A 13,872-nucleotide genomic window follows, 5' to 3' on the forward strand; every position below is an offset into this window, starting at 1 on the left:
AAACAGAAACAAGGCTCCACACGCTCTTCAGCGCACCAGATTTGCCTTCAAACAAATGCACAATCAATGACAACAGGGTGTGAATGCGGACTTACCATGTGCGGCAGACGGATATTAGCCAGGCTGCGGATGAGGGCTCGGCTCAGACCAGACAGCTCCATGAACAGAGCCTCATTCTGCTCCTCAATCATCTTATTCTCGTGCTCAATGCTTTTCAGGTTCTTCTCCATAGAGGAGATCTGCAACGCACAGCAGCAGACCATCAGCAAATGTTTTAATATTCAACTAGAAATTCATATCTATTTAATAACAGCTGTGGTGACTGGCAATGTAGTGGCCATAGTCCAGACATTATACAGACATTTTTGTCTTCTCTAGTGGCTCGCACCATCTTCATTGTTCCTGGGTCCACAAATCTAATGTTGGTTCCAGTTCAACATTGCAAGTAACCAGTCAGATTGTAGCGATGACATAATTTTGGGATGTGGAAACACCATGCATCACACATCACAACAATGTGATTGGTCAGATGCAATACTGATACTGGACAATTTTTACCCATCTTTAAAGTGTCCTGCTGCCTGCAGTGCTCTTTAGAGTCTTAACTGCAGAAACTGTAATCCTGGTAAAAGACGTTCCAGATAAATATCCTCCTAAAATTATAGTTCTCTATTCATTCTCAACAGTGTCATGCTTATGAAACCAAGGTTTCATAAGGTGGTGACAGTGATCAATAATTACTTTATCTCTTTCGCAAGAGACTGGCTAAGGTAGGCAGTACTGCTGTTGCATGGAGAAACTGGAGCTCCTCGAGAAAACAAGAGCATACACTGAAGATCACACTAAAGGGAAAAAAAACCCCCAACAACAAACACACACCTGAGTCTGCAGGTTGACCATGTCAGCCTCCATTTCATTGTTGGATTCATTAAGGTCATTAATCTCTTTGTTGAGCTGCTTGATGTCCTCATCATTGTCCAAAACTAAAGGAGAGGCGAAGAGAAAAGCACGTTTTGCAAAAAAAAAAAACCCCAAAAGAAAACAGAAAAAAAACCTCTATTCTAACATTGGCATTTTTATTATTTGACTCAGTAACAAGGGGGGGGGTTCCGCTCAGTAAACACATAGATTTTTCTTAATTAACCATCGTACCATCACTGGCTCTGAACTTAGTGCTCAGATAGTCTTCTGTAGGGAACTTGGCCTTCTTCTTAGCATACAAAGCTCTGGGGCATCCTGAGAGGCTGAAATGAAATTCAGAGAGGGTCAAATTTAACATTACATCTACATAAAGAACATTATAAGTTACAGTGGCATGTGTTAGTTATATACTGCTGCTATGGGGGAAAAGCTTAGCCTAGAAAAATAACTGGAAACGGCAAGACAGACTATTTAACACATGGTGAAAACATCTCAATATTCTTATTTAACTTTCAACAAAGCAAATAAATATTTCCAAAGTGTTCAAGTGCTCATCTTTAACTATCAAGCTGTAAATTAGCTTAACTTAGAATAAAGACTTGACTACGTTTAAATCAGTTTAAAGTTGAAAATGACCAACTTATGGGGTGTTTACAGAGATTTGCGTATTCTTCTTTGGGTCAGACATAGCGATTTAAAAATATAGTATCAAACTGAAGCTTTACATTTTAGCATTTGTGATACATTTTTAAAAGAGATAACTAAATAACTAAAATATCCACACATTAAAAAAGGGAGATTCAGAGATACTTGGCCGTTGGCTGCATTTTATAAAATCTGAATTCCTCATTTAATCGAATTGTTTCAAATTTGAAGATACTGATCAAAGCCTAAGCTTACCTGCGGTGTGTGAGGAAACTTCCGTTAGCATGTCCAGAGCCATCACAACCTGGGGTGGGGCAGGTTGGACCCTCTGTCTTGAAGGCCTTCCAGTTGAATGGCGTGCCATTCAGAAGACCCTCCTTTTGTCTACGGGCCGCCAGCGGGCACCCGTAAGCGCTACGATGTGTGGCGTACTTTCCACTGATGTGGCCCAGGCTGTCACAGCCCGGCACCGGACATCTGCAGAGAGCAGAGGTGGTAAGAAGAAGAAGAGAGGAGAAGAAAAAGTATGGAAGACAGGAAGCAGATACGGAAAGAAAGAGAATGACGGGGCACAAAGGTTAGACAAGGAGAATGCAAAAATGAAAGTAAAGCGAAAACTAAGATAATTCTTATCTTAAAAACTGAAAGGTTTTTAGCAGTTTTGCTAAATTCTGTATTGGACATATTATTACAATGCAAGATATTGCTGACAAATGAGCTATTACAATTTGGTACATGCTTTCTCCACATACTGTTATATTAACAGTTTTGTGTGCAATATGAAGCCCATGTATTTCTTATGTAATAACAATGTACTCTGCAATAGTCTACCATGAATTATATTCAGAATCAGTATCTGCAGTAAGTGTATTTTCCCATGAGTAAGTTGATTCAGTTACGGGGACAGATCACTACCTCTGCATATGATTCACAGTGACTTTCCTCTCTTTCTTTCTCTGTCTCTCTCTCTCTCTCGCTCTCTCTTTCCTTTATTGCATTTTAGTTTTACCGTCAGTCATGCTAAAAGCAGACGTTATGACTTTCTGAGCGGTACGAACTTTAAAAGCTCGGAGTCCTCCTGGTTGTCCTTGGCAGGAGTTTTAATTCCACTTTTCTTGGCACGCGGGCACCCAGAGAGACTGAAAACAGAAAGTATGGAGTTGATAACATAGGGCTGGAAAGAAAAGGTCTGGTGAAGTGATTACTTAATAAAGGAAGAGAACATGGTAAGGAAGAATAATTTTACAGAGGTTCTTCAACCAAATGACAAACCAAATCCATTGAAAAACGCCTAATATGGATGAAAATAGGATTATGTGTATGTGGTGCCTGTCTAATCTATCGTGAACTGTCGCTAGGCCTCTCTGACTAGCTATACATATGTATGTTTGTGTATGTGTGTGTGTGTGTGTGTGTGCACGCGCATTTGTGTTCTGTTACCTTCTGTGTGAGGCATAGTTTCCTGTGATGTGACCTGAGCCGTCACATCCGGGAGTGGGGCATCTAGGGAAAAAAAACAAAGCAATGTTCAAAGTTAGGCAGAAAAAATTAACACAGGGAGTTTTCACAACTGAAAACTGAGGTTTACTATTTATCTGCTTAATCTTAAACAAATGATCACAATGTGTATATTCAATTCAGTTCCGTTTTATTGATATACTGCCAAATCACAACAATAGTCACCTCAAGGCCCTTAATATTGTAAGGCCCTAAAACAATACAGCAAAACCACATCAATCAGATGGCCCCCTGTGTGCAAACACTTTGGCAACAGTGAGAAGGAAAAACTCCCTTTTAACAGGAAGAAACCTCTGGCAGAACCAAGCTGAGGGAGGGGCTGAGAGAGGTGTCTCCCAGATTCACCCACCCTTGAAACCTTGAGACACTAAAAGTCTAGCTGTTGTTTTAGACTCCCTTGGTACCGTCAGCTCATGAATGGCACACAGCTTTCTCAGCTGCGCCTCACAAAATCAGAAATCATATTTCTTAGCCATTGCAATACAACTTTCATTCTAAAAGTGACCTAATCTGCTAACATGGAAGAGTATAGTTTCAGAACCACACATCAACGCCGCTCTTTTCTCTCTTCTCTTTCCACTCGCCCCTTCCAGACCGGGTCTGCCTGAGGCGTCTTCATGTTAAAAGGGAATTCTTCTTTCCCACTGTTTCTAAGTGCTTACACATAGTTGTCTGATCTTTGAGGTTCTCTGTCTAATCTTTCATTATTATTATTATTATTATTATTATTATTATTATTATTATTATTATTATTATTAATAATAATAATAATGTTGTTGTTGTTGTCTTTACAATAATAATGAACACTTGCTGTGAAGTGGTGCTATATAAATGTAATTGTAATGACCAAGAAGTTGCTTCTGTTCATAGATGTTGTGTTTTCAGTGGGAGAAATGTTTATTTTCATCTAAGTGACTATTTCAGTCAAACACCAAAGATCTTGTCTAGTCCTGTCTTTCAAATAAGGCCCATGGTCAAAATTAATCCACTGATCTTAAAAAAATAAAATAAATTCAGCCCTTTTTTCCCTTCTAGGCTTCAGTTTCCTCCTTTCTGATACGCACACAAAAAACTCTCTCTGGACTCTGGTTTAGTTCTGAGTGATCATCATTGAACACATATCATCCCAATCCTGCCCAGCCATTTACACCTTGTATTTGTATTAGAACTGATTTTAGGATTTTATAGATCTATAATTTTTTTTAATGTATTTTTTTTATATTTGTCAGCTGCTTTTCAGCTTACCTGTGTATAATTGTATAACTGTGTTATAATTGATTTATTGCTTGTTTTAGTATTTATCAATTACATTGATAATTTGCATTTTGTATTGTATTGTAAGCTCTGATTTCACCGTGCTATATGAAAAAGTTATTCTAGCTTTCCAGGCTCTTTGCCATTCGAACACACCCGGTATCTGTACATGTTGAGCTGTGAAAAGCCTTTGTAAGTTTCATTCACATTTACATGAAGTAATTGAAGTGAAAGCAAGCACAGACATAGGAAAAACCACCATGACAGATGCAGCGGTAGCACAGAAAGCAGCCAGCAACAATAGATAAGTTAACGTCAGCAGAATGAAGTGCTGTGGTGCTGGACAGTGTCAGTAGCAGTGAGCTGAAGTGGCAGCGAAAAGGCAGTGAAGGTGTAGAGCAGACATACTTGAGTTCAGGGGTGTGGGCCGCCATGAGGGACCGAAGGCTCTTATCAGCGAGAGGACACCCAGACAGACTGAGAGAGAAAAGACAGGCAGAGGAAGAGAAGGACGAAAAGGGGGGAAGCAAGGGGTGAGAGGGGGTTGAAAGGAGAGAGGAGAAAGATGTGAGTAAAGGGAAATCAAGAATGCAAGGCATACCAAGGTCATTTAGCAAGAAGAGGACAGACAGCAAGAAGTAAATTACTGATGCATATCAAAGTCAATGACCGTCTTTGCTTCCTGGGCTCACGCTACATTATTGCCTCTGGCATGTCAGGATCAAATAAAATGTTTGAATTAGTCTCGGTGTGCCGGCTTTGGAGTGAGAAGCAGAGGGAGAGTCTCAGTAGATCTAACATTTCATGTACAAGCTTATATAGAAAGCAGCAGTGCACACTAGTGCCCGAATAAGCCTACATACCTGCGATGGGACGCATAGTTCCCAGTGATGTGGCCGCTGCCATCACAGCCAGGTGTTGGACACCTGCAGAGGGGACAGACACGCAGTTAGCAGTGGCAGAAGGAGAAAGCGACAACTTTAGGGATTAGATGTACAAAGTTATTTTTTATAAAGGAAAAACAGAGGCTGATCATACACCTATATTCACGGCAAATATGTACATAGAGTTTACATAGAAGGTCGTTAGTTGTAAGGTTCCCATAAATACCTGGGGGTAGTACATTTGTACACACTCTGATGGAACGATCAGAGTGTCACTACCCTTCTCACAAAGCACCAGACGTTCAGGGATGATTTTTATCCCGGTTGGCTGGTCATGGCCTTAAACTCACATCCACAGAACATCTAAATGTGGTTGAAAATTGCAATATGAAAAGTCATCTTTTCAGGATGTTACAACAAACTAGTTTCAACCTAATTTCACTAATAGCCCACTGAGCAATTTTCTGTTTATCAGAGCTTTAAAAGACGTCTAAATGGTACATGCTAAAACAGGGTTACATGTGGTTCAAGGGTCAATGTTTAGTAGATTTCTACATCACACCGAGCAGGTTGTTTGTTTTTTTCCAGAGCAAATACATGTGTCTGTGTGTTCTAACTTTAATAATTGATTAACAAAGGATTGCGGCCAGACTATCACGCAACATTCTCTCTCTCTCTCTCTCTCTCTCTCTCCATATATATATATATATATATATATATATATATATATATATATATATATATATATATATATGTATATATATATATATTGCTTAGAATTGTACAAGATCAACAGGACCCTAAGAGCCTTCATCAGGAACTCAATGGGGATGTGGCGTACAACACTAGAGGCCAACTCCAAGCCCATAGCACAAGTCACCATCAAGTGCGGGATCTACCAAGGAGATGCTCTGTCTCCACTGCTGTTCTGCATAGGCTTGAACCCCCTCAGTGAGGTCATTAACAAGACTGGCTACGGATACAGACTACGGAATGGAGCAGCTGTCAGCCACCTCCTGTACATGGATGACATCAAGCTGTATGCCAAGAATGAATGAGACATCGATTCACTGATCCACACTACCAGGCTATACAGCAATGACATTGGAATGTCGTTCGGACTGGAGAAGTGTAGTCGAATGGTAACAAAGAGAGGGAAGGTAGTCAGAACTGAGGGGATTGAACTACCAGAAGGCCACATTGCAGACATAGAGGACAGTTACAAGTACCTGGGGATCCCGCAGGCAAATGGGAACCATGAAGAGGCCGCTAGAAAGGCTGCAACCACCAAGTACCTGCAGAGGGTCAGGCAAGTCCTGAGGAGTCAGCTGAATGGTAAGAACAAGATCCGGGCCATCAACACGTACGCCCTGCCCGTGATCAGGTACCCTGCTGGGGTAATAGGCTGGCCAAAGGAGGAGATAGAAGCCACTGACATAAAGACAAGAAAGCTCCTTACCATGCATGGAGGGTTTCACCCCAAGTCCAGCACCCTGAGGCTGTACGCTAAGCGGAAGGAAGGGGGCCGGGGACTGGTGAGTGTCAGCACCACAGTCCAGGATGAGACAACGAACATCCAAGAATACATTGGGAAGATAGCCCCAACTGACCGAGTGCTCAGTGAATACCTCAGGCAGCAGAAACCCAAGAAAGAGGAGGGAGACGAGGAACCATCATGGAAGGACAGGCCCCTGCACGGTATGTACCACCGGCAGATAGAGGAGGTGGCTGATATCCAGAAATCCTACCAGTGGCTGGACAAAGCTGGACTGAAAGACAGCACAGAGGCACTAATCATGGCAGCACAAGAACAAGCTCTGAGTACAAGATCCATAGAGGCTGGGGTCTATCACACCAGGCAAGACCCCAGGTGCAGGCTGTGTAAAGATGCCCCAGAGACAATCCAGCACATAACAGCAGGGTGCAAGATGCTAGCAGGCAAGGCATACATGGAACGCCATAACCAAGTGGCCGGCATAGTGTACAGGAACATCTGTACCGAGTATAACCTGGAAGTCCCAAGGTCAAAATGAGAGATGCCCCCAAGGGTGGTGGAGAATGACCGAGCTAAGATCCTGTGGGACTTCCAGATACAGACGGACAAAATGGTGGTGGCTAACCAACCGGACATAGTGGTGGTAGACAAACAGAAGAAGATGGCCGTAGTGATCGATGTAGCGGTTCGGAATGACAGCAATATCAGGAAGAAGGAACACGAGAAGCTGGAGAAATTCCAAGGGCTCAGAGAAGAGCTCGAGAGGATGTGGAGGGTGAAGGTAACGGTGGTCCCTGTTGTAATCGGAGCACTAGGTGTGGTGACTCCCAAACTAGGCGAGTGGCTCCAGCAGATCCCGGGAACAACATCGGAGATCTCTGTCCAGAAGAGCGCAGTCCTGGGAACAGCTAAGATACTGCTGGGTGTTTATATATATATATATATATTAGGGGTGCAACGATATTCGTATCTATATTGAACCGTTCGATACAGTGCTTTCGGTTCGGTACGCATATGTATCGAACAATACAACATTTGTAATTTATTTTATCAACTTTCCTTCTGACGATGCTGTCTGTGTTGAGCGCTCAGTGAATCTGCGTTCGACTACTCCGCCTAGGCTGCACTGTCGAGCGCAGATCCACTGAGCGCTCAACACAGACAGCATACTCAGAAGGAAGAGCACAGGGCAAGCTAGCAAGACAGAAGTTAAGCTCTCCTTGCAACATGGACCTCCCCCACCCTCATTCAGATCTGGCATTTGGAATTATTTTGGTTTTCATGTGACGTATGACCCTGAAGGTAAGCGAGTCATGGACTAAAGTAAAACAGTACGTTGGATGTGCCATGCAATGCTCAATTACATGGGTGGGAAACTAGTGTGTTAGCGCAGTTAGCTCGTTAACGTGTTGGCCGTCTAGCCCCATGCACGGGGCGATCGGCGGTAGCTCGTTAACGGAGATTTGCCGTGTTGTGGCGTTAAGGTCATTTCAACGAGATTAACCTGAAAGCACTAGTGGGAACACAACGAATATGACTGCACATTTACGCCGACATCATCCTAGTGCAAAGACAAAAACAACAAGCATGCTACTAACTTTAGCCGAGTCATTTAGACAGCTGTTAGCACATGATTCTCCTTATGCTGCTGAGAATATAGCCCAGAAGAAGCGGATAGTATAGCTTTTATTTTGGAAAGAGACATTTCTCTGTAATAAACTCTCTTTTCCAAAGATGAGTGATTCCTCAATCAGATACAGGGCTTGCAATATTGCTAGCCCGACGTCCCGGGGCTAGCGATTTTTCCAGTCAGGCTACCAAAATCTATCTCTGCCCTGCCCGTCGGGCTATTGTAGGAAGGAAAAATATATGTCAATGCTTTTGCATTCTTTCAGAAATGTAGCTGGGTAATTATGTCATTGGCATCGGTGAGCCACTGTCAATATGTGACATATTGAAATCGCGTTTGAATTTGCGCTTGTTTTTTTGCTTTCACTTTGCAATCGTGCGAACTGTGTATAGAGAGCGACAGCACTGATCTGTGAGTGATGATAATTTGTGCACCAATTCCTCTGACATCGTCTTATTAATCGTTAGCTTACTATGCAAACATGACAAGTGAAATCTCCCGCAGCAAGCTTAAACATGTGAGAGGTTGATCGCGCAGAGAATCGCTGAGCTTATGTGAGTGCGTGTGTAAAAGCAGCAGGATATATATTTTAGTTCTGCTGAGCCAAATAAGACAGGTCAGGGTGAAGAAGTGACAGCCAAAGAAAAGCTTACCACAAAACGGAGAAGTTATGACAAATCAGACTATAAGGCAAAAAGAAAGTGCAGCTTTATGGTTTCATGGACAAAATAATTTCTGTGGCTACAATATGACGAGCTAAATAACCAGGACTGCACATAAGTGGTCCGCAGGTGCGCATTCACTGTCAAAATAAAAAACACGCACAAGGGTTAGGGTTAAATTTAAAAACTGTACTTTTGAGTTAAAATATATATTTATAATTTTAATAAATGACAAATTAAAAAGGCATGAACATTTTTTTGTATCGAAAAAATATCGAACCGTGACACCAAAGTATCGAACCGAACCGAACCGTGAATTTTGTGTATCGTTGTACCCCTAATAAATAAATAAATAAATAAATATATATATATATATATATATATATATATATATATATATATATATATATATATATATATATATATATATATATTATTTATTTATTTATTTATTTATTTGCAAGCTTTTTTGTGCGAGTCTCTGGACAGTCAGAACGGTGGTATGGTGGTGAGTATTACTGGCTCAACATGAGAAAGTTCTGCTAGTCAACAGAAATCTCTTCTTTAACTTTTATTTAGAACTAAAAGGATGTCTTTTTCTACATCCCTTTTCACTGATCTTTGTACTGAACTGTAGGGATGGCAAAAAAATCACTACAGCACAGTATCGATATAGGAACACTAAACATTGATATTTTTTATGAAATTAATTAAAATACCATGGGAGCACTATGAACAAGAGTGCTGATTAAATGTGAAGATATGTTAAAACCGAAAAACCACCACTTAGCTTGACAAAGCTACCTCATAACGAAGTGCAAGTTTATGGTTTTAGTCACACGAGTAAAAAATACAACATCAACCTTTGTGCATCTACAAAAAAGATCAGTGACTTGTGACTATAGTGAATTTTGTCACATTTGGTGATCAGTTGCAACTCATAGTGATGGCTTGAGGGTGTTGATTGCAAGGTGATTGGATTGCACAGGTTGCCTGATAGGAGGCTACATTTCTACAAGCAGTCTGCAATCACTCTCAGAGAGATTGTCAAAGATTTGCAAATAACTGCTATTAAATGTATACATTTATAAATTCAGACAGATTGCCAGCATGTTGCCATCAGTCTGAATGAGTCTGTCAATGAACACAACGCGAGGGGCCTCAACTCTGGTTTTGTTCTGCTTATATTCCTATGAAACAGAAACGTTACAGTTAAATGTGAATTTCTGTCTATTTAGACAGCAAATGGATATGTGATTTATCACAGTTAATTGCTGTTTTATCAAAAACAGATTTCATGTAATTGCCAACTTGACCTCATTCAACTGCAAACTGGTAGCAGATTGATAGCAGACTGACTCTTATAACAATTTATGGCAGGTTTTAGTGACAGTGTTGTTTTGCTGAAAAAAGAAAAAACATATTCAATAAAACAGATATTGACAAAGTGTAAATTTGAGGGAATATTTTGTAGTTTTAAAAAGGTGATAAATTACAGTATATGTTATTGTAGTAATCAGGATGCAAAATGTTAAAAATCACAGTAATACTGTAACTGAACCCTGACTCCTCCCTTAGTAATGCTGCAATTATGATGCATTGAGTATTTTTTCCTCACCTTTCTCCCTCACTATGTGTTAATAGACCTCTCTGCATTGAATCATACTTGTTATTAATATGTGGCTCTCTTTCAGAGCATGTATTTCATCCTGTCTCCCTTCTCTCTCCCCAACCGTTTGCAGCAGATGGCCCCGCCCCTCCCTGAGCCTGATTCTGCTGGAGGTTTCTTCCTGTTAAAAGGGAGTTTTTCCTTCCCACTGTCACCAAAGTGCTTGCTCATAGGGGATCTAATGATTGTTGGGTTTTTTCCTCTGTATGTATTAAAGTAGGGTACTTTACAATGTAAAGCACCTTGAGGTGACTGTTGTCGTATAAATAAAAGTGAATTGAATTGAATTGAATTAACCTTGAGTTCAGTTGAGATATTATGATATTGTTGGGTATGTATCGATTCCCTCTACTAACATAAAGAGAAAACTTTTTCATTTTTTAGCCAAATCTCAACATCATGTCTAATAAAATCTTCTTCTTCTATTTCCTTTAAATTAGTTTTTTATGATTATTTCTTAACCTGGGTTGATGTAATTAAGCACATATAATCTTATGTCTGTGAAGGTTCTCAGTCATCCAGGTCATCGTAGTCAAAGGAGCTTGCAAAGAAAAGCACCTGGGTCAAAATCAAGACACAAGAAGTGGAATCCTTCACTGCGCACATTAACTCTGTGGATAAAAACATCAAGTTCACCAGGGAAGACACAAAGGACAACTGTTTGCCTTTCCTGGACTGCGCTGTGCACATTGAAGAGAATGGCAACCTCAACATCGAAGTTTACCGGAAGCCCACACACACGGACCAGTACCTCCTGTTCGACTCCCATCACCCTCTGGAACACAAACTTGGAGTAATTAGGACCCTACACCACCGGGCAGAACATGTTCCCTCTAAGCCTGAAGGAAAAAAGAAGGAACACACACATGTAAAGGAAGCACTCAAAAGGTGCGGCTATCCTAAATGGGCGTTCTTAAAGTCAGCAAAGAGGCACAGAAAAGAAGACCAGACACCAGCGAGGGAGGATAAGAAGAACAGACGCAACAACATTGTCATCCCCTATGTAGCCGGTGTATCAGAAAAACTCAGGAGAGTTTTCTCCAAGCACGACATCCCGGTGCATTTCAGACCCAGCAACACGCTCAGACAAAAACTGGTTCACCCGAAAGACAAAATGCCAAAACACAGACTTAACAATGTGGTGTATGCTGTACAGTGCAGCGAGGAATGCTCAGACCTCTACATTGGAGAGACCAAACAGCCACTTCACAAGCGCATGGCACAACACAGAAGAGCCACCTCCACAGGACAAGACTCAGCAGTCCATCTGCATCTTAGGATAAAGGACACTCTTTCGAGGATGCCAATGTTCACATTTTGGACAGAGAGGACAGATGGTTTGAAAGAGGAGTGAAAGAAGCCATCTATGTCCACTGTGAGCGACCATCTTTGAACAGAAGCGGGGGTTTACGACACCAACTCTCTGCCATCTATAATCCAGTTTTGAGATCCCTTCCCAGACGCCTTAACGCCCACTCACATCCTGGGCCATCTGACCTCAGGAATTCGCATGATAAGGTGGGGCCAGGTTTCACAATGAACACACCCGAAACTCTGGCTGATTGGGACCCACACCCAGTTTCACACCTTGGCTCAGGCGATTAGAGGATCATCAGGGGGTCCTTTTGTCCCTCTGTGGGGGGTTACTCCCACTAGGTTTATATCTGGGACTCTCCACCATTTGACCTTAGAACTGAAGAAGCTTCTCGGATGAGAGGTGAAACGTCTTCAAGCAACTTAAAGAAGTCCAGACGCTTTTCTTTGCAAGCTCCTTTGACCACATATAATCTTGTTACCCATCAGGATATAAGAATGACTTCTAACTCATTGCCTTATTACTTACGAGAGCAACTCCTTCTTGCTATCTTTGGGCTGAAATTTGACCTTGAAGCTTGGGGTTGTGACCTCTCCTGGGTATTTCCTCTCCTCTAGGCAATCCTGCATCATGTCACAGTCCTCTGGTTCAGATGAGACGTACGACTGGCCGGTATGCTCCATCTGAAAAGTGATTAACACACTGGTAAATCCACTGCAGGCCTTTTGCTCTTTAAATTGTGGCTTGACCTATTATCTGAATTTAGTTTTTTAAATATCTGCTTCCAGGTAATAGTTTGCTATTGTATATCTGAATGCAAGCAAAGAAACTTTGCAAACACCATGTGCACACAATCCTCTTTTATTCTTTTGCAGACAAGTGATGTTTCCAAATGCAGAGTGTCCTCATAAAAAATTAACATTCAAGGCCCTTTATATTTCTTTTGAAAAAGTTCAAAGGAGTAAAAATTAGCATATGCCAAATCCAGGATGGTGCAATGCACCTGACACACTACCTCTGTTACACAGTGCAATGTTTTAACTGTACAGTAACTCTCACATTTCAGTGAAATAAATGAATAATACAAAGAGGAAAAGGGAACAGGGAATAAGAAAAGGGAATTACACAAAGACAAAGTGATGTAAACAATTAAGAGTTTTTCATTCAAAAGGCTTAGGGGGAATTTTGTCTGTTGTTATTTATGTCGCAATATCTCCTCTGTGAGTAACATCTGAGGAAATACACCGTGTTTGGAGCTCATACTTTTGTTCTGTCTAATTGTACTGACCTCGTCCATTTCCTCCTCTCTTTGACGGTTAGGTTTGGTGTAATCCAGAGGTCCCTCCCAGTCCTCCTGCTTGTAGGTGTGTATGCTTGGTGATGTCATCCCGCTGTTTCCACCATGATGCAGTGAGGAAGAGGAGGAGGAAGGGTCTGGAGACCGAACGCCGGGGCTCGTCCCAGACAGACTTCCCTCTCGTTTAATGGGTTTTTTCATGCTCAGGTCCAGGGTGCCGTTCTCATCCACTTCAATGTCCATTTCCTGGAGACAATGCAACAGGAATTTATAGCTGAGCCTATGTTATTACCTGCTTATAAGTATCCTTGTAATTTTCAGTTGAGCCCCAATTTGAGACTTCAACAAATAAATAATTTTAGACAAGTGACAGTGAAGTACCAAATGAAAAATGATTAATAATATCCCTATATGCCCACTTTGAGGGTATACTACACACGAAATAGTCTGCTGAAATCTGCACTGAGATACCATTACAGTAGAATTTAATTGAGCTTTGGGCATACAGAACTTAGTCTTACACACATTCATGTCATTATTTGAAACTTTTGCCCTGTTTGAAACTTGAGTTTTAAAATATAT

General features: G+C 41.3%; 1 protein-coding gene across 8 annotated transcripts in view; it reads right to left on the reverse strand.

Moving 5' to 3' along the window:
- Nucleotides 1-13,872, reverse strand: part of myt1b (myelin transcription factor 1b) — a 153,516-nt gene that overhangs the window by 5,118 nt on the left and 134,526 nt on the right. For 4 of the 8 annotated variants that reach the window (XM_080898958.1, XM_080898959.1, XM_080898963.1 and 1 more), the window contains 10 exons: nt 13,282-13,536; nt 12,522-12,676; nt 5,202-5,264; nt 4,747-4,815; nt 3,007-3,069; nt 2,625-2,705; nt 1,822-2,043; nt 1,153-1,244; nt 880-983; nt 96-239 (listed from right to left, as the gene is read on the reverse strand). In XM_080898958.1, coding sequence (XP_080755084.1) covers nt 96-239; nt 880-983; nt 1,153-1,244; nt 1,822-2,043; nt 2,625-2,705; nt 3,007-3,069; nt 4,747-4,815; nt 5,202-5,264; nt 12,522-12,676; nt 13,282-13,536 — 1,248 coding nt within the window. The remainder of the gene's footprint in view (nt 1-95; nt 240-879; nt 984-1,152; nt 1,245-1,821; nt 2,044-2,624; nt 2,706-3,006; nt 3,070-4,746; nt 4,816-5,201; nt 5,265-12,521; nt 12,677-13,281; nt 13,537-13,872) is intronic. The other 4 variants (XM_080898961.1, XM_080898962.1, XM_080898960.1 and 1 more) reach the window with 3 other exon arrangements.

Source organism: Rhamphochromis sp. 'chilingali' (assembly GCF_963969265.1).
Source record: "Rhamphochromis sp. 'chilingali' genome assembly, chromosome: 12".
Lineage (NCBI taxonomy): Eukaryota > Metazoa > Chordata > Actinopteri > Cichliformes > Cichlidae > Rhamphochromis > Rhamphochromis sp. 'chilingali'.